This window comes from Monodon monoceros, unplaced genomic scaffold, assembly GCF_005190385.1.
Source record: "Monodon monoceros isolate NGI ecotype Baffin Bay Population unplaced genomic scaffold, NGI_Narwhal_1 Super_Scaffold_11, whole genome shotgun sequence".
NCBI lineage: Eukaryota > Metazoa > Chordata > Mammalia > Artiodactyla > Monodontidae > Monodon > Monodon monoceros.
In genome coordinates, this window is record NW_021703767.1 from 132230949 (window position 1) to 132250350 (window position 19402).

The 19402-nt window shown below is 41.9% G+C and overlaps 2 protein-coding genes across 4 annotated transcripts in view; one reads left to right on the forward strand and one right to left on the reverse strand.

Annotated features, from left to right (window-relative positions):
- Nucleotides 1-12402, forward strand: part of CAPN7 (calpain 7) — a 37428-nt gene extending 25026 nt beyond the window's left edge. The window contains exons 13-22 of one of the 3 annotated variants that reach the window (XR_003792280.1): nt 2104-2248; nt 2378-2477; nt 2763-2898; nt 3485-3560; nt 7086-7231; nt 8002-8064; nt 8653-8783; nt 11068-11160; nt 11254-11533; nt 11567-12402. Coding sequence is in view for 2 of the 3 variants with exons in the window: in XM_029213851.1 (XP_029069684.1) it covers nt 2104-2248; nt 2378-2477; nt 2763-2898; nt 3485-3560; nt 7086-7231; nt 8002-8064; nt 8653-8783; nt 11068-11160; nt 11254-11398 (1035 nt within the window). In the remaining variant the exon portion in view is untranslated. Of the gene's footprint in view, nt 1-2103; nt 2249-2377; nt 2478-2762; nt 2899-3484; nt 3561-7085; nt 7232-8001; nt 8065-8652; nt 8784-11067; nt 11161-11253 lie in introns of all 3 variants that reach the window. The other 2 variants (XM_029213851.1, XM_029213852.1) reach the window with 2 other exon arrangements.
- A 1674-nt stretch (nt 12403-14076) lies between these two features.
- SH3BP5 (SH3 domain binding protein 5) overlaps nt 14077-19402 on the reverse strand; it is a 73430-nt gene continuing 68104 nt past the window's right edge. Inside the window, exons 6-9 of the mRNA XM_029213853.1 lie at nt 17938-17980; nt 17036-17255; nt 15203-15463; nt 14077-14801 (exon numbers count right to left, since the gene is read on the reverse strand). Coding sequence (XP_029069686.1) covers nt 14590-14801; nt 15203-15463; nt 17036-17255; nt 17938-17980 — 736 coding nt within the window. The 3' untranslated portion in view covers nt 14077-14589. The remainder of the gene's footprint in view (nt 14802-15202; nt 15464-17035; nt 17256-17937; nt 17981-19402) is intronic.

A 19402-nucleotide genomic window follows, 5' to 3' on the forward strand; every position in this document is an offset into this window, starting at 1 on the left:
CTTCTGGCAACTGCCTGTTTTTTCTCTGTATCTATGAGTCTGTTTCTGTTTTGTTATGTTTGTTCATTTGTTTTGTTTTTTAGATTCCACACATAAGTGAAGTCATATGGCATTTATCTTTCTCTAACATTGCACTTAGCATAATACCCTTTAGGTCCATCCATGTAGTTGCAAACGGCAAGAATTCATTCTTTTTTATGGCTAACATTTCATTGTATGTATGTATACCAAATTTCTTTATCCATTCATCCATCGGTGGACACATAGGTTGTTTCCATATCTTGGCTCTTGTGTATGATGATGCAGTGAGCATTGGTGTGGGTATGTCTTTTTTGGATTTAGTGTTTTTGTTTTCTGTGGACAGATACCCAGAAGTGGAATTACTTGATCATATGACTGTTCTGTTTTTAATTTTTTGAGGAATCTCCATATTGTTTTCATAATGGCTGGACCCGATTTACATTCCCACCAAAAGTGCCCTTGAATGTCAGTGATACCTGGGACCTGCTTCTGAAAAGCTTAGCGGCAATTTCCTCTCCTTTATATGTATACTCCTTCCGTCAAGAAGTGATAGCGTCCTGAAATAAGGAGATTTCCTGCTCATGTAGAAATAGGTTTTATGAAAAGAAAGGAGTTACAGTTCAAGGTTTGTTGGCTGATGCGTGGCAGGGGCAGGGTGAGGCACAAGTGGTGTAGAAGAGATTGAGAACAGAAATTGTATTAATGAGATTCTAGGGAATATGGCCTGAGAGTAATTAGTCTGGCTTACGTCCAGAAATCACATCTTCCCCAGGCCATGTTTTGCCACATCATTTGAAATAGCAAAGGAATGTGTTTTTTTTCAAATGTCTTCCAAATAGTTTGATTTGTGACATCATTAGAAAAAGCACAATTTTCTAAGTTGACTCCTTGAAATAAGACAAATCTTTTGGATTTACAGGTTCTTTTGTTTTTCTGAATTAATGTAATCAACTCTGTAGACATGCCCAGTATTTACCGAGTGCATACTGTGTTCCATAAACTCAGTGGAGACGTCTGAAAAGGATAATAGTGTTACCATTTCAAGGAGTTTATAGTTGCATTGGGGAGACAAGACTCCTGCATTTGCACAAGTAGGAAACGATATAAGATAGGATATTATTTGTTGTAAACTAACGTAATACAGATTGTTAGCACTATGAACTTTAAAGGAGAGGTAGTAATTAAAATGAGAAGGAAGTTGCTAAGTGCTAGAAACTTTGCATATGTTACTCCATTTAATCTTCACAACAGCTCAGAGAGAGTAATGACCAACCAAGGCCCATAAAGCCAATAAATAGGAGAGCTGGAATTTGGTCCCATTTCATTATGACTCCAAAGTTCGTGTTTTTTTCATTGCTCCAGTCTTCACTGAGAGACAGTGGAGAACGAAGCTAAAGAGGATCTGAAGAGAAGAGTAGTTAAAAGGGATCAGAGAGTGCCTTCCAGAAACAGGAGCAGTGTGAGCAAAGGCATTTAGAGGTGAAATTGAATAAGGATCATTTGTGGGATTGTGAGAGGAAGGACTCGATTCTCTAAGGCAGGGCAGCCCAGTAGAACTTCCTGTGATGATGACAGTGTTCTGTGTCTGTGCTGTGCGATGCATTAGCTGCTAGTACACTTGGTCCTTGAACTCTTGAAATGTGGCTACTGTGACTAAGGAACTGATTTGTAAACTGAATTAAATGATACCAATTTTTTTTTTCTTTTTTTGGCTGCGCCATGAGGCATGAGGGATCTTAGTTCCCCAGCCAGGGACCAGATTTGTGCCCCCTGCATTGAGAACTCGGAGTCTTAACCACTGGACTGCTGGGGAAGTCCCGATTTAATTATAATATAACTAATCACGTGTGATTAGTGGCTACATATGGACAGCATAGCTCTAGGGATAGGTAGCCATTTATAGTTTTTGATCAGATATGGGATTCGGGGAAGTATCGATTAAAGAATAGTAATTTCAAATTTATTTGTAGGGAAAAGAATGGATAAGTATTCAAATTGCATCCTCACTTGGAGAATGATATAACTAATAAAAATATGGTAAAACTGTTTTGCAACTTCATTACCTCCTGGTTTTTTAAATAGGGGCTGCGATTTATCCAACTGAAAAATCCTTGGAGTCATTTACGTTGGAAAGGAAGATATAGTGAAAACGATGTAAAAAACTGGACCCCAGAGTTGCAAAAGTGTTTAAACTTTGATCCTCGAACAGCTCAGAAAATAGACAATGGTACATATCTTTTTAATTTAATAATATTTGATCTTTAAATAAATAACATGCTTTAACAGTGTGAAATGTACTTAACTGACAAGTCATTAAGATGTTTTTTTTAGACTAACAAAGACATCTGATTTTCAGGAATATTTTGGATCTCATGGGATGATCTCTGCCAGTATTATGATGTGATTTATTTGAGTTGGAACCCAGGTCTTTTTAAAGAGTCAACATGTATTCACAGGTAACTTTTTTTGCACATTTCAGAATATGCTTTATAGTAGCCTCCCTTTTTTTCATTTAAAATGAAATTACTTGGGAAGACTAGTATTCTCTCTTTTTGTCATGCCCACAGATGACTATCGTGTAATAGTTATTATCCTTGTATGCTTCTTGGTTATGCCAAAAATTTAAAAAACAAGAAAACCCGATAACCTAATTGTATTTGAAACACAAAACAAAAATAGTATTTCAGTTTAGCTCTATGAGAAATTTAATTACTACTTTCTTTGTTGATTTTGTCCTTTAGCACTTGGGATGCTAAGCAAGGACCTGTGAAAGATGCCTATAGCCTGGCCAACAATCCCCAGTACAAGTTGGAGGTGCAGTGTCCACAAGGGGGCGCTGCGGTTTGGGTTTTGCTTAGTAGACACATAACAGACAAGGTACTGATACCCTTCTTATATCCCATACAGAAATTCTTTTAAATATAATTAGACCATTGTGAGCAAGATATGTAACTTGATCACCAGCCTGTTTCATTTATATAGGTGGCTTGAAAATAGTGTTTACTTAGATAAATGAATATTTTCCTCAAAGGAAATTGGTCATTTATAATTATACACTTAAAATCTCGTTCAAAAATCATCTATGAAGAAAAATATGAGGGAGTTTATGCTTTCCAGAGAGGGTTTTAGTGTTGATTCTATATGCTTAGATCTTAACAATATTAACATAAAAATATGCTAAAGAGGGTTTGGAAACGATTCATTGGGCCTGATTTTATAAAGGGTAACCATGATTTTAATGGCTTTAGAGTGTTTTTTTTAGCATCTTGCTTCGTACAATATGGTCATCTATTGAAATGACAATTGAGAAAAATGACATTTTTTAATAACACTAAATAGAAATGCTCTTAAACTTAGAAATAATCTCCTTCCCCTCCCCTCCCCACCTCCATACATGAACACACACACACAGGAGCATTTTGAGCCCATTTTCCTAACCATATCAGATTCTTTGTGCTTTTAGGATGATTTCGCAAATAATCGAGAATTTATCACAATGGTTGTATACAAGACTGATGGGAAAAAAGTTTATTACCCAGGTATGTTTAGTAAACAGACATTCAAACAAACATTAAAATTCTATTTGTGTGATTAATTTGAAAATGAAAAATTTTATGTAGATATGCAGAAATTAATAATTATGCTGATAGACTAATAGAAACTACTCAAACAGATGGGTAGGTATTTATGCTACTTGTGTGTTTTGTTTTGATTTATTTTTAGTTTAGAGACCTCAGGAATTTGGGATTTCTACACTCTTGCACATTGCTGTCAGAGCTTTATTTCTGAAATTTAAATCCTATCTTTTTTCCCTGATCAAAAATTCTGTGGTTTTCCATGGACTCTTGGATAAAATCCAAGCTCTTCAGCTTGATGTCTAAGGCTTTTTATATTCCGACTTCACCTCGCTGTCCCCCTTTATCTCATGCCCCAGCATTTCACAGTGGGTCTGGCTTCTCCTGAACACACCATGCCCTTGTTGCCCCTGTTTTCACACAGTTTCTCCTGCCGAGAGTCTCTTCTACCTGCCCTCTGCCCACATATTTCTTTTACCCTATTCTGTGTAATGAATGTGGTTAAGATCCAGTTTATGTTATTTTCTCTGTGATAACCTTCCTACCAGGCAAAGTAAATCTTTCCCTAAGGCATTAACATACTGGGTTGAGACCATTTTGCTTTCACATTAAAAAAAATTTTATCACTTCATGATAGGAGCTGTTAGTTTATTTTCTAGTTTGGGAGACAAACAATAAGAAAAAAAAAGACCTGATAGTGACACATATTTGTAAAGAAATGCATAGGGTCACATTGGTTACTTTGGTTGGGTGGCCATGGAAAGCCTCTTTAAGAAGGGATAAGAGGAACTCCAAATCACGAACAGGAGTCATGCAAAGGAGTAGAGGAAAAAGCATTAGAAGTAGAGGTAAAAGCATTATAAGCAGAGGGAACAGCAAGTGCAAGGACCCTAAAATGAGGGAAAGATAGGTGTTTTCTGGTAACAGAGGAAAGGCCAGGAGGCCTGGGCAGTGTGGTATCACAGAAATGGTCAGAGGTATGCAGGCTTAGATCACAGGAGGTCTATCAGCCCAGGAAAGGGTTTGGATTTTGCTCTAAGTGCGATGGGAAATCTTTGGAGGGTCTTAATCAGGAAAATGGCATTATCTGATTTTTTTTTAAGAAAATTATTTGTAGCATATATTGGAGGGGACAAAAAATGGAAGCAGAGAACCCAATTAGGTGATTTTATTTATGTGAGAAGTGACGGTGGTTTGAACTGAGAGGGCTAAAGTGGAGATGGAGAGTGGACAGATTTGGGCTTGGTTAGGGTTGTCAGGACTTGGGTTAATGTGTGGTCAAAGAGGAGTCAAGGATGATTCCTGTGTTTTGGGCTTGAGCCATAGAAAGGTGTAACATTGACTGAGATGTAAATGTTGGTGGGAGCAGGGGAGGGAGCAGAATTGTTGTGGAGTAAAATCAAAAGTTAATTTTTGGTTTTGTTAAATTTGAGATCCCTGTTAGCTCTCCAAGTGAAGGTGCCAAGTAGGCAGTTGGGGTTTTGAGCAGAATTCTGGGACGAGGGTAGGGCCGCAGGTACAGACGGAGGAGTCGGGATAAGGAAAGCATTTGAAGGTAGGACTGTATATAAATCACCTACGGAGAGAGTTGTAGGTTCAGAGACAAACACCCAGCGCCTGGTCCTTGGACTCTGGCATCTTACGGTTGAGCAGAGGGCAAGTTACCACAGAAGAATTTGAACAGAGTACCTGACGAGACAGAGTAAGGTTTCACATAACCCAAGGGAAGAAAATACTCCATGCAGGAAAGAGTGGACATCTCCACCCATTGCTATTTCTGAGGTCCAGTGAGATTAGGCTAGAGAAGAGACTGTTGGACCTAGTGCCCTGGCAGCATCTTTGACCTTGACAAGAACAGAGTTGGCAAGAGGTGGGCTGGAAGCCCAGGTGGAGTGGATTGAGGAGGGCCTGAGGTAAGGAAGCAATCACTGACCGTTCTTTCAAGAAGGCTGTGCAGAGAAATGGGCACTGATGGGAGAGATGGGATCAAAAGGGGTTTTGTCCAGTTTCGTTTTGCTTGATCATAGGAAGACATGGCCTTCTTCCCCATTATGCTGCATTGAGGGTATCCCAAGGTTTTCTGGCATGTGCGTGGCACACGGTAGGTCCAATGATAAATGTCAAGTTAAACTAGATAAATTTTCCATTTTTCATGTTGGTCATTATATAACCAAAAAAGCACAAATTTTGTGAGTATATTCCGAGCATTAACATGTTACATGGCTTTTGAATTTCAAACACCTTGTTACTCTTTGTACTTGGATTTTTTAAAACACAATGCTTCCTCTCTTACACATAGTGACTTTGCCATTTCAGGATACTTTCTGGTTTCTAGTTTTGTTTTCATCACAATACTCTGAGGCAAATCAGACCGTTCTCCATCTGACAGGAGAGTAAACTGAGACGTAGGTCACACCTTTTAGGACCACAGACGTGCCCATTCTTTTCCCTTTCACACTAGATCGCACCACCTCTAAGCTTGAGAGACTTATTACCTGTTTGAGATACTAAAATTTTTTCTACGAATTACTTTATAAATATTCATTGTGCCTAAATAACCTCAGTGATATAGCATTGATCTTAAATGACTTCATTGACATGCATGAAGTGATTTTATTGTATCAGCCTTAATTCATGAGACTGTGAAAGGATATGAAAGGCAGCATTGTGTGTGATAGCAAAATATTGGAAATAATCCAAATCTCCACATTGTCTGAATAACTAGATGGGGGAGTATAGATAAAATATGTCCTATTCATATGATGGCATACAATACTGTACACATTGATTTAAAAGGAATAAACTGTATCTATGTAGATCAACATGGATCTCAAAAACTTCAGTGAAAAATGAAAGATAAGACATATACTGTCTGTTTTTTTAGATACACGCTCGTGTGTGTGTGTGTGAGAGAGAGAGAGAGAGAGAGAGAGAGAGAAAGTCTGAAAGGATGCCCATCAAATCCATCAGAGTGGAATGGAATATTAAGGGTGGTGGTTAAAAGGAACTTTGCTAGTATGACAAAAAATATGTTAATTTAATTCTGAGTGGTGGGAAATAGATATATGTTTATATATATATATGTTTATATATATAAACATATGTTTACTTTTATATATATGTTTATATATATATAAACATATATATGTTTACTTCTTTGTATCTTTTTTAAAAATTTCCTTAACAGAAAAAAAGTTAATCTTGATTTTAAAATCCTCTACCAGGAGAGAAGAATAAAACATAGGGCAAATAGCAGGGATTGGATGTATTCCAAAAGATCTCTTTTTACTTATTGGAAACTATTTCATTTTAAAGTTTTAAATTGCTTAATTGTAAAGTTTTAAATTGAAATTTAATTCTTTAGTACATTATATTTTAAAGATGAATTAATTAAGGGGATGTCCATCCATTTAATTATTTTTCCTACATCAACCATAAAACTTAAAAACTAAAGTCCTGTCTTCTGTAAACCTACTTGTTTATTTGCAGCTGACCCACCTCCGTACATTGATGGGATTCGAATTAACAGCCCTCATTATTTAACTAAGATAAAGCTAACCACACCTGGGACCCATACCTTTACATTAGTGGTTTCTCAGTATGAAAAACAGAACACAATCCATTACACAGTCCGGGTAAGTAAACCAACATGACAGAACAATAATAGAAAGTACGTAACATCTCTGCTTTGTAAGTGGGATTATCTACAAAAAAGTTTATTTATAAAGATTAATCTATATATTGTTGAGTGTGTGTTTATCTGTATAACAATTCAGTATTAAATTATGATGATGCTTCATGCAGAAAATAATGCTTTTGAATGGTAAAATTTTTATTTTGAATAACATTTTGACTGAACATTTTAATTTTTAGAGCAGTAGTTTAGTCCTGAGGTAATTTGGTATGTTGGACTAATAAATTCACAGAGCAATAAAAGCTCCTTTAGTCTATATAATATTTTTATTGAATTAAAAAAGAAGACCTTGAACTTAGTGAAAGGAAATCGATTGCCTATAAACATGGCTCTCAGGTAGCTGGGAAGGCCATCGTAATTTTGTTCTGCATAGATTTGTTTGTCGTAGATCAGTCAAGAAGCTCAATTTGAATAGATTTTTAGTGACGAAAGGGACTTTGGGAGCTGCTTTCACCCCTTCATTCTTCACATGTAGAAGCCAAGGCCTAGGGAGATTGTGGTATGTCCTGAGTCATACAGTTAGCAGCAGACAGAGCCTTAGCCGCCCAACCTGCAGTTGTTTATTCCTGCCCTGATGCCAGGCTGCCTACAGAATCAGGACTATTATATATGCCAACTAATTTCTTAGTCTTCCAAAACATTCTTTCATCACTTTAGTGTTTTTATAAGCATAAATTTTATCACTATAATAATTTTTTTTTTTTACTCTAGGTATACTCAGCATGCAGCTTTACTTTTTCAAAGATTCCGTCACCATATACCATATCAAAGCAGGTAAGAGAATTTTTTCTCTGGGTCATAATCTCATCGAAATCTTAGAATTCCCTTTCCTTTTTCTCCTTTTCTCATTTTTTTTTTTTCATGTTTAACAATTTCTTACAAAGTAAAAACATTCTGGGACTTGACAGGACTACAAGGGAAATGTAAGTAGTCTCCAGTCTGGGTTGGAATACAAGCTCTTCAGTGAGCACCGTTAAGTGATTCTGTGGGAAAAAAATTAATTCAGAGAAAGAAGACTAATGCAAACCTTGGTCAGTAGGGAAGGCCGTAAGCAGAATTTGAGATTGACTCTGCAGGGCGGGCTGGACGTGTGGAAGAGGATTTTAGGGAGAATTCTTGGCAGGGCAGACTTGAAGGCTGAGAGTTGGAGACAGGGCTGAGAGTAGCAAAGTAGCCGGGCTGACTTGGAGAGGGATGCTGGCTGCTGGTGGCAATAAAGCCTGGAGAGAGAGGATGCAGCCACGGTGGAGAGTTGCCTTTTTTTTTCTTTTTTCTTTTTTTTTAAGGCACAAAGGAATTTTGTCTTTAAAATAGAGTTATAGAATGTGAAGTTTTGTTAATACAAAAGCTTTGTTTTATTAGATTAATGGAAAGTGGAGTGGTCAGAGTGCCGGAGGATGTGGAAATTTCCAAGAGACTCACAAAAATAACCCCATTTACCAATTCCATATAGAGAAGACTGGGCCACTACTGATCGAGCTAAGAGGACCAAGGTTTGTGATAAATAACTTTCTTAATAATGTTATATTAAAAATGAGTTTAGTGGAACAGAATAGGGTTTTGAAATATATATATGTGTGGACACTTAATTTATGATTAAAGAGTGAGGAAAGGGCACCATTCAATAATGGTGCTGGAATAATTAATATCCACATACCAAAAAGGTGATTAGACCCCTGTCTCACACCCAATCTAAAAATCAATTCCAGGTGGATTACTAATACAGGAGATGAGAACCTCAGGATAAGGAAAGACTTAAGACACAAAGAACACATAAAAAGATTTGTAAATATCCTACATTAGTAAGAAAAAGTCTGCGGTTTTTTTGTGTGTTTTTTTTTTTGGCTACGTCAGGTCTTAGTTGCGGCACACGGGATCTTCGTCGAGGCATGTGGGATCTTTCGTTGCGGCGCGTGGGCTTCTCTGTAGTTGGGGCGTGCAGGTTTTATCTTCTCTAGTTGTGGCGCGCAGGCTCCAGGGCTCATGGGCTCTGTGGTTTGCGGCACACAGGCTCTCTAGTTGAGGCACACGTGCTCAGTAGTTGTGGCATGTGGCCTTAGTTGCCCGGCGGCATGTGGGATCTTAGTTCCCTGACCAGGGATCAAACCCATGTCCCCTGCATTGTTAGGCAGATTCTTTACCATTGGACCACCAGGGAAGTCCCAAGTCTGCAGTTTTTAAAAAATAAAAACAAAAACTTGAATAGGCATGTCATAGGAGAAATAATCCAAATGGCCAATAAATTGTGTAAGAGCCAAAAATTAGAAAAGCCAGTGTTCATCAGTGGCATTTAAGATTATAAAACAGTTATACAGTAACAGAGTCTGCCATAACAATGAAAATAAATTACAGCTCCCCACAGCATGGGTACGTCTTGGGAGCAAGGCTGAGCGACAGAAGCCACATAACAGGATATGTGACTGTTTACCTGTTCTTGACTTCCACTTGTATGAAGTCAAGAACAGGTAAAACTAAACTATTGTTGAAGGATGCACACTTATGTAGTCAGACTATAGACAAAGCAGGAAAGTCATGACCAGGCAAGTTAGCTCTGGGGGACAGAGGCGGTGATCAAAAGGGAGCACACAGGGACTTCTGCAGTGCTGAGAGGGTTTTGTTGACTGAGGTGGGGGTAACCCAGGTGTTTGTTCACTTTATCAGTTACTTGTTAAGCTGTATATTTGTTTTATATGCACTGTGTTATATTTCACAATTTTAAAAGGTTTAAAAAATACAGAGAATACAAATAAAAATAGTACTAGCTTCTAAATAAAACTAGGCTTAACTTTGCCTTCCTGTAATTATAGACTATTTCAAAAGAAACTTATCCTTTAGATAAGACTAAGCTATTTTTCCATTGTCATTTTAAAAGCCTTTACCAGTTTGGTAAGTGAAATAAGGTACCTAATTGCCCTTTTGTATTTCATTACCATGTAGCTTGAATATGGAAAAATGTTTATTGACGATGTGTATTTTTTCCTTTATTCATATATTCATGTCTTTTGACCATTTTTCTGTTGGACTTGTCACGTTTTTCTTAATTGTAAGCGTGAGTAAGGGTATGTATGTAAAGGTATTAACTCCTTCACATATTTGCAGGTATTTTTCCCAGATTAATTTTTTTTCTCACATAGAAAAAAATGTTTCTTTATAATCAGATCTGTTTCTTTTGGTTTATTTTGCTGTGGGCAGGAACTCTCACCCTAATATCAAATAAATTTTTACCGTATTTTCTTCTAGTTCTTTTATGGTTTTATTTTTTACATTATTTGTTTCAAGTCCATGTGGAGTATATTTTGTATTTGGTGTGAAATACAGTTTAACAATTTTTTTTCTAAGCTTTTGTCACCTTATCACCACCTACATAAGTAATCCTTTCCCTACTGATTTGGAATGCCATGTGTACCATACGCTAATTATTTCTGTAAATTTAGATCTTATTTCAGGGTCCTCTCCTGTTCTTTTTCTGCCTGATACACTATTTTATCATTTAAATTTAACATTATTCTCTGAGAGCCTGTGGTAAAAATAGTCTCTTCTAAAGTAAGTTTAATAAAATGTTAATCTTTATGGCATCAATTTAAAAACGTAAATGGTGTTTTCTGTAATTAAGAGTAAAAATAGTATGCATGTGTCTCAGAGTGCTGTTTCCTCCTACTGAAGCTTTAGCAGCATGTACTTGATTTAATAGTCCATCTGCACTTTAGGTATAGTTATTTTGGGTATGTGTTTGAGACGACTTAATAACAGCAATAATTTGTTCTTTTTTACTGCTAGGCAATATAGTGTTGGATTTGAAGTTGTAACAGTTTCTGTGGTGGGAGACCCTGGTCCCCATGGCTTTCAGAGGAAATCTAGTGGTGACTACAGGTAATGTTGGCATTTTGATTGCTATCTAATTTACACTTTACTTTCTGTGGCATCATCACCTGAAAACCTTGTTCTCATTTTCCCTGAATATAGGTGTGGGTTTTGCTACCTGGAACTAGAAAATATACCTGCTGGGATCTACAATATCATTCCCAGTACTTTTTTGCCTAAACAAGAAGGACCGTTTTTCTTGGACTTTAATAGTATTATCCCCATCAAGACAACACAACTGCAGTGACAGAGAAACCTCAGCAATAGCTGGATCTTATACTCAGCAAACATCATCTCTTCAAGTGAGGACACAGATCTCCAGGACACTGAACACAGTCATCAGAACAGAATTAAATCTCTAAAAGCGTTCCTGTGGAATCTGGTGCTGAAGTCAGGGTCGTTCCTGTGGAATCTGGTGCTGAAGTCAGGGTGTGTGGTGAGAACTGTATGTAGTCAGAATTACCCTATGTCACTTAGAAGTACCATTTACATGGTTTTGTGTATGTATGGAGTGGGCTTGCATTTAGGGGCCACATTGTACAAAAAAGTGTAGATGCTTAAAGATTAGGCTCAGTCAAGCACTGAGATAGATGCCCTTGCTAAGAGGGAACCGAGACCAGACGAGGAAAGTGAGGGGTGTAGACTCACTCACTGAGTGGAACAGTAGGCTGGGATAATATTCTGAAGTATTTATGTTATGTTGTCTTCTTGGCAGAGCATGTTGTTGAGGTAGACCTGCTTGTGTCGTGAGTCTGCTGTACATCCTGGGCACCTAATTATCAAATGAATCATGTTACCGTGAGATTTTAATTCTGCATTATTTATGGCTTTAAATGCTTACTGTTGCCCATAGGTTATGAAAGGATAAAGTTTTAATACTAATTAACTTAGCATGAAGATGCTCATGCTTAAGAATGAAGGTTGTTGAAGTTAGATACCTGTCTCCCATTGACTCATGTAAAGAGAACTGAGGTATATTCATCAGTGTAGTTTTTATCAGGTTGATGAAAGTAGTAGTCTGAGACATTGAAGACATTACAGTTTAGTTTGTATAGTCTTTTTTAAATTGCTCTGTAGTTCAGTGTTCTTATGGCAACATCACTCTAAAGAAAATACAATTGAGGATTTAATATATGGCAATTGGGTTGCCTTTGAAAAAATTGCCAGGATACTCTTATGTATAAATTCCCAGTTGTTTACATAAAAATTCATCAGAGTAGAATGATGCTGAAGACTTAAAAGATCTAAAAATTAACACAGTGGGATTTTTCATCATCTCTAATTATTAAAACTTTTGTATTTCTATTATCTTTAATTGAAATAAAATGTTTGTTTATACTTATGGAAACTGAATAGTTTAACCTAGAGAAATTATTAGAGGACTTCATGTGGTATGTTCCATCTAAAACAGAACTCATTACTTGCATGAAAATGGACACTTTTACAAAAAAAGTCTGTTCTTTTACATTCAGGATAGTGGTAGATTGTACTAGTGATTGATAGTGAGATTTCACTTTGATAAATAGTGCTTTCACTTTTAGCATATTTTAGGTGGATTACTTTTCTATTACTTTTTAAAGAAAAATCTAAAGCATAAGAGGTATATTTATTATAGACATGATTTGAACCTTTTGTGTTAAAGATCTTATACGGGATGCAAACTAAGACCTAATCCCTGCCCTCAAAATCTAATGGAGGAGACCTATATAAACAATTTACTATATTGTAATGTTGAATTCTGTAACAGAGCTCTAAACAGAACTCACGATGTACAAGTAAAGATTAATTTTGGTTGGACCAATATAGAAAGAGAATAGAAACAACTGGGGAGCTTTTCGAAGTCCAGTGCCCAAGTATACCTGAATCACTAATCAACCTCTGGGGCTGAGACCTAGGAGATGCCCAGGTGCCACAGACAGGAGAACCAGGCCTCCAGCATAAGCACCTCATCTTTATTTATTTTCCTGCCACTGCGTCTCCGTACTACTCGGCTTTAGTAGCAGCAGAAGTGGAATTCTGATTCAAACCTGGTAATCAGGGCTTAAATTGTTTGTTAGGATCCAGGACCTTAACTGAAAAAAAATAAGAACAGATGACCACTGCATTCCATGCTCTTCCTTATGGCAAGAGGATTGTCTGGAAGATTTAGGCAACATCAGGATTTCTTATCTGAAGTCACAGAAAGACATTTTCTTAAGCCATTTTTATTACACTCAAGGTATTAAGACAAGTACAAAATAACCTTGTAATTAGGATACTGTATCAGTCATTAAAAAAGGAGAAAACAGGACAGTATGAAGGGATTTACACAAATGACAAATATATAAGCTTGACAGACTTAATGGGCAACTTGAATGGGGTTGCTTTTCTTTCTTTTAGAAACGCTAAGTTTTCTTAACAAAAAGGGACAAATAAAATACAATGCTCTAAATATGTGTAACCATGAAAACAAGAAAAGCAGTAATAGAACACTTACACTTAGCATAACAGACACCATTGCTTCTGTTTAACAGCCTTTGCCAACATGTGCCTCCTCCCTTTCCTAGCTGTAAGGAACAATTTCCTCTAAGAAATACTAGTGCAGCATAACCCTTAAATATTTTTTTATTTTTAAAGTTACAGCCTACAGAGAAAGAAACACCTTGTCAATCTAGAACAACACTGGCAACCATTCCCCATGCACTTCTCTTAGAATAAGTCCCCCTGGGCCGGTAGGATGAGGTTTACGCTATAGAACCTTTTCTTCCACAGCCATGAACCCCCTTCTGTGACAGGCCCCTGCTGCCCTCGTCCCACCCCCCCATCCCCACACCAGCATTTACCTTTCCCACCCCCAAAAGTGCAGCTCTTGGTGACCTTTTACAGAAGATGATTTTAATGGGTGTCCCAGCAAATTCACTTTTTTAAAAGCCCCCTCTGAAAACCAGAGATGATGAAAATGAATTGTGTCCTTGGATTTTTTTTTTTTTTTTAAGCCTTCATTGGGTCAAAAAGGTGTCGTTCTGAATATTTGAGTTTTGTCTTGTGTACCTGTTTTCCTTTAGATCCCCTGGGATATAAAGGAGAGAACAAGGCCATTTCCCCAATCGAGCCAGCCGTCGAGCCCGCTGGGGGCTCAGCTCCCCGGCCCCTTTACCGGCTCGGGGATTTTTCCCGGGAACTGGTAACAGCTTCCACAGCACTGACAGGGGACATTCCACAAAGGCCGTGGGCCTGGTCACAGCCCACCTGCAACGACTCTGTGCTGAAAAACACCAGCCTGAGAGCTCTTACCCAGAAGAAACATCTTCAGCTCTCAAGTTCACTGAAACGTCATTAGTGCAGTTTAGAGGCAATGCTTGGGATTTGGCATATATTAAATGATTATTGGCACAATTGTTCTCCATACAGTTTCATGTCTAAATATTGATATGCGCTTGGGCCAGAGCCGCGGCTCGATCAGCCGATCTGCACCACGTTTATGTCCTCGATGACCCTGTCCCTGCCCTTCGAGCCCTGCAGGGACAGCTGCCGCATCCTGTCCTCCAAGGCCTGGCCCTCGGGGGACGTGCTGCTCGGGCTCTCGCCACTGTCACCGCTGCTGCTGCCGAGACCCCGATGGTTGCTGGCTCTGTCACTTGCTTTATTCTCTGCCCCTTCCGCCCTGTCTCCTGTAGAAACGTAAAGGTCACGGGGTGAGTACCGACAATTCCAAAGGTCCCCTGGGCCCCAGCCCGTCAGCTGGCTCAACCTCCAGACTCCCAGTGTGGCCCCACTGTGCGCATCACACAAGCACTTCCATCACAGGACTGCCTACTGCTTTCGTTGTGCGGGAAACCATATATGTCCCTCATGTTTGCAGATGAAATCTGTCACACGCATGTAACAGCTGGGAAACAGAAACCTCTCTAGCAGGTGCTTGTCAAGAGGACTGTTGCGATGGCAGATACAGAAGGAAGCAGGTTGGGAGTGGAGCTGGGCGCCATCTCAGGCTGCCACACCACAGCATGTGCACCGAGGCCCTGAGCGTGGCCTCCGGGGCAGGCTCCCCCGAGCAGGGGGCTCAACTCACCTCGCTCCACCTCGCACTCGGGGGAGGAGGCCCCGCTGCACTCACTGCGGGGGCCCAGCACCGGGAACATCATCCCGAATTCCGACAGGGACATGGGGCTGGGCAGGTCCAGGCTGCCGGGCCTCACGGCTGCGGGGAACTGCTCGGGCATCTCCGACGGGCTCGTGGGACCCGAGCTGAAGCTGGACACGGACTGGGTCTCCGAATCATCTTCAGACACAAAGGTGCTGCAGTTGTCATCTTCGAAGGCCTCGGAGGCCACTAGGAGGAGAGAGAACAGCCATCACCCAGGCCTGACAGCCAGCCACCCAGTTCCTTACACGTCTCCAGACGCATCCACTGCAGGCAGGAGCTAGACAGGGCTTGGCAGCTGCAGGGTCCAACCACCTGATCCCAGGATCCCTTCACCTTGCAGGGAAGCCGCTGGACCCCATGGATACTCAGTGTCCTTACCATCACTTTCCAGCCCTGCCCTAGAAGTCAGCGTCACCAGACACTGCCTGAAGGTGGAAGGTGAATTCAGCCACAGATCGGGGGTTTTATCCACCCCAGTCCCCCAAACAGAACCCCCCGTGCACAGGAAGAGGACTGGCCTGCGTAACGCACCCTGAACCAAGCCAGCCAGGCTTCAGGGCTGCCTCCTTCCACGGGATGGGCAGCAGAAGCTGTTGGACGAGACGGCCCTGCGTGGAGTGTCTGCTGGGACCATCTTCTGAGTAACCTGTGATCTCATAGAAGACGTGCTCGGAGCCCAGCTAGATCACTACTGGCCACAGGAGAACACAGTTCCCTTACAGTGCTCTGTAGCTTGTGCCTCGTTTGTTTTGTGGACCGTTATGACCAAGGCCCAGAGACACGTCATTCTCACGGTTTGAAAGCCGCCTCAGCTTTGAACTATTTCCCCCTCAGCCCACACATGATCCCACTCCCCTTTCCTCCTCCCTCTGCTTTAAAAACAGCCTGTAGCATCCCACAGATGATCATCCACGAGAAGTACTGTAATGCTGAGCACAGAAAATGGGCTCAGCTCTGAGTTCAAATCCCATCTCCACTACTTGCTGTGTAGCCTTGGTCAAGGTACTTAACCTCTCTGAGCTTCATGTTCCTCTCCACACAGGGTTTATGAAATGATGTATACTAAAGTGCTCACATCACGGTTGCTCAAATTAGTTTTCCTTTTCTTTTACCTGGGGCCTGGCACTTGAATGTTTATTGGCTGAATTAAGGAACACCCAAGGGCAGAGTGTGGGGAAGGGCCAACGGCCATCATTCCACAGAAAAGGCAGAGAAGGATGTGTGCAGAGACAGTGCTGGGGGGTGGTTTCTGGACTGACATAGAGGGAGCCACCACAACCCTCTGTATCCATTTCCCAGGGGTGGTCCTTGGAAAACAGGTCCCCAAGGACAGACACATGTGCAGTGACCACTGGAGGCCGGCGCTCCTTCATTTAATCCTGACGACCGCTCTCTGTAGTGGACGACAGGGACCTTCATGTGCCCCCCGCTTTACAGGGGAAGAAACAGACAGGAGTTACACCCTAGCCCATGTCATGTACTAGTCATAGTGGGAAGGTCAGGACTTGAATCAAATCTGATTCCCAAGTCCCTATTCCAGACGACTCTTCTTCCCTGCGGGACTTCTCAGAGCCTTCAATGCCCTAACGTGTACTTGGAATCCGTCAGGAGTGAAAGTGTAACATTTCCCAAACATATCTAACCACAGAAGCCTGACTCTGAGGATGCTCAGTAGCATCCTGGTGAACACAGTGTCCCGCCAATGGGGGAGGCCCCAGGAAGCAGGTCGCACTAGCTGCACGTGTGCCCCTGACTCACCAGAAACAGCGTCAGGCTCGGGCTTGCGCCCCGACAGGTCCTCGGCAGCCGGGCTGCCCCCCTCGGCCCCGACACCGCACCCACGGGGCCCCATGGCGCTGGAGCGCCGCCGCTCGTGGATCTCGTCGGAAATCGTCTCCAGGTTCCTCAGGGCCGTCTTGTACTCGCCCTTCGCCAGGGCCAGCTTGGCCTGCAGTTCGTCCACCGTCTTCTTCAGCTGCTGCTCGGGAGAACGGGAGGCTCTGTGAGTGAGGCCGCCCCCGCCGGCCTGGCGATGCTCTTGAGGGACGGGTTCAAACATTTGCGCCCATCACTCTACCCTCAAGACACGACTGGGGCCCTGATCCCCTTCCACAGCTCTCCACGCAGCAGATATGAGAGCAGCCACCACCCCGCAACTCCCAGCCAGGTGACAACTTGAGCTCTATACCCAGGAGCAACCACTGGGAATAAGCCCATCAGGGAAGCAGCAGTGGGAGTCAAGTTCCCACAGAAGCCCCACACTCCAGCCATCTGATTCGGGAGCTGTGGTCCTCACACTTGAGGTGCATCAGGACCCCCCGGAGGGTGTGTTAAAACCCAGATGGCTGGGCCCCGCCTGCAGAGCCTCTGTTCAGTCGGTCTGGCGCGGGACTGGGAATCTGCACTGCCAGCAAGCTCCCGGGCCCTGCTGAGAACCACTAACCGAGTACAATATGGAAAGCGACTGAAGCAGATTCAGAGGGCGGTAGAGAGCACTAAGGACGCAGCAAGACCACTCTGAAGGCTGAGGACTTGGTCAAGAATGTGTCCCCCTCACTGGCAGCCATGGGGCCATTTGAAAGCCCACTACAGAAAGGGGGCTTTGAGGGCTTTGAGGGCAGAAAACTCCGATCTGCTTCAAAGCCAAAGGCCACACGTACCTCAAGCTGCATGTAGTACTTCGCCTTGAGTTCAAAGTAAGGCCTGTAGAAGACAGGAAGGAAACCTATAAGAGCACGATAGCAGTGCCCCCAAACAACTCCACGGGGTGTCCAGGGGGCAGCGGCTGCAGCTGGCCAGGCCATCCTCCAGCATTTACTCAGCTCTGAGGAGCCATGAGATAAGGGGGTGCTCCCAGCTCCTGGGCCTGATGGATACAGACACTCCCCCAGGGCCAAGCTGCCAGAAGGCCTATCTCAAGACACGGGAAACCCACACATATGCACACGTATCCCAGGGCCCCAAACCCTGGCTCACTGTCCTCGCTGGGGGGGCTGTTCAAGGCCACATAGGGCGTGCCCAGCAGCTAAGGTGGCCCAACCTCCTCTCCTAGGGCTGCCTAGCAGAGGAGGCTGAGAAGAAGCTGCCTCAACACACACCGGCTCTGCCGAGCTCATCCAGGGAAGGGAGAGGCACCACCGTCCCTCACTGAGGACAGCAGGGCCACCACAGGGACAGGGGCTCAGGTCGGCCTCTTGGATTCTGTGCTGGACTAGGGGGACCGGACAGCGTGCTGACCCAGCCAGGTCACGGGCAAGAGAGAGGACAAGAAAGGCCAACATTCTACGGGTTGTGGGTTCTGGGTCAGCGGGAAGACGCTGGCTCTTTCAGGAACTCGGGTGTCTGAGCATGAGGAGTTGACAATACTTTATTCTTGAGCCCTTCACCCTCCATGAGCTCGGGGTCTGTCTCTGGCTGTGGGGTCTAGGCCATTCCAGGTCCTATCTCTTTGCTTGGAGGCCCAGCAACTGTGAGTGAAGCCGGGGTTAGTCCCCAAGATCACTGTCATATGACAACATATAGGAGTGGTAGTGAGAAAAGCGGAAGAAAACCTCCATTGAAACCAGTCTTCCCAACACTGTAAATCAACTATACTTGAATAAAAAATATATACATTAAAAAAAAATAATTCCTTTGGGCCCATCTGTGTGTGTCAGTAATAAGATGAACTGTGCTTTCAGTGCTGTTTTATGGCCTACCTTTATTACATATAAATATTATGAACATATTTATATACTAATGAAGACAGAATCTATGTCATTATTTTAACTGCTCTAAACTATTCCAGTGTTTGGAAGTGTCAAGACTTATTTAACCAAAGACTATATTGTTGGACAAATTAACTGTTCCTAGTGTTTGGTATTATTATAACAGGGAAGAGCAAAATCTGACTCCATGTTGGATCTGTTTCTTTGACTTTAACCTTTGCTTTTCATCGCTTTTGTTATTATAATCATACATAATGGCCTGCCTCAGGAAACCCTGCCCCTCTGCCTGAATATTAAAGTACCTTTGTTCAGCTCACAGGGAGACAATCTGACCCTGCCCACCTGAGAATGGCGGCAGAAAAGAAGAAATTAACACAACCCCTCCCTGATGCTGGCCAAGCCAGGCACAACTAATGGC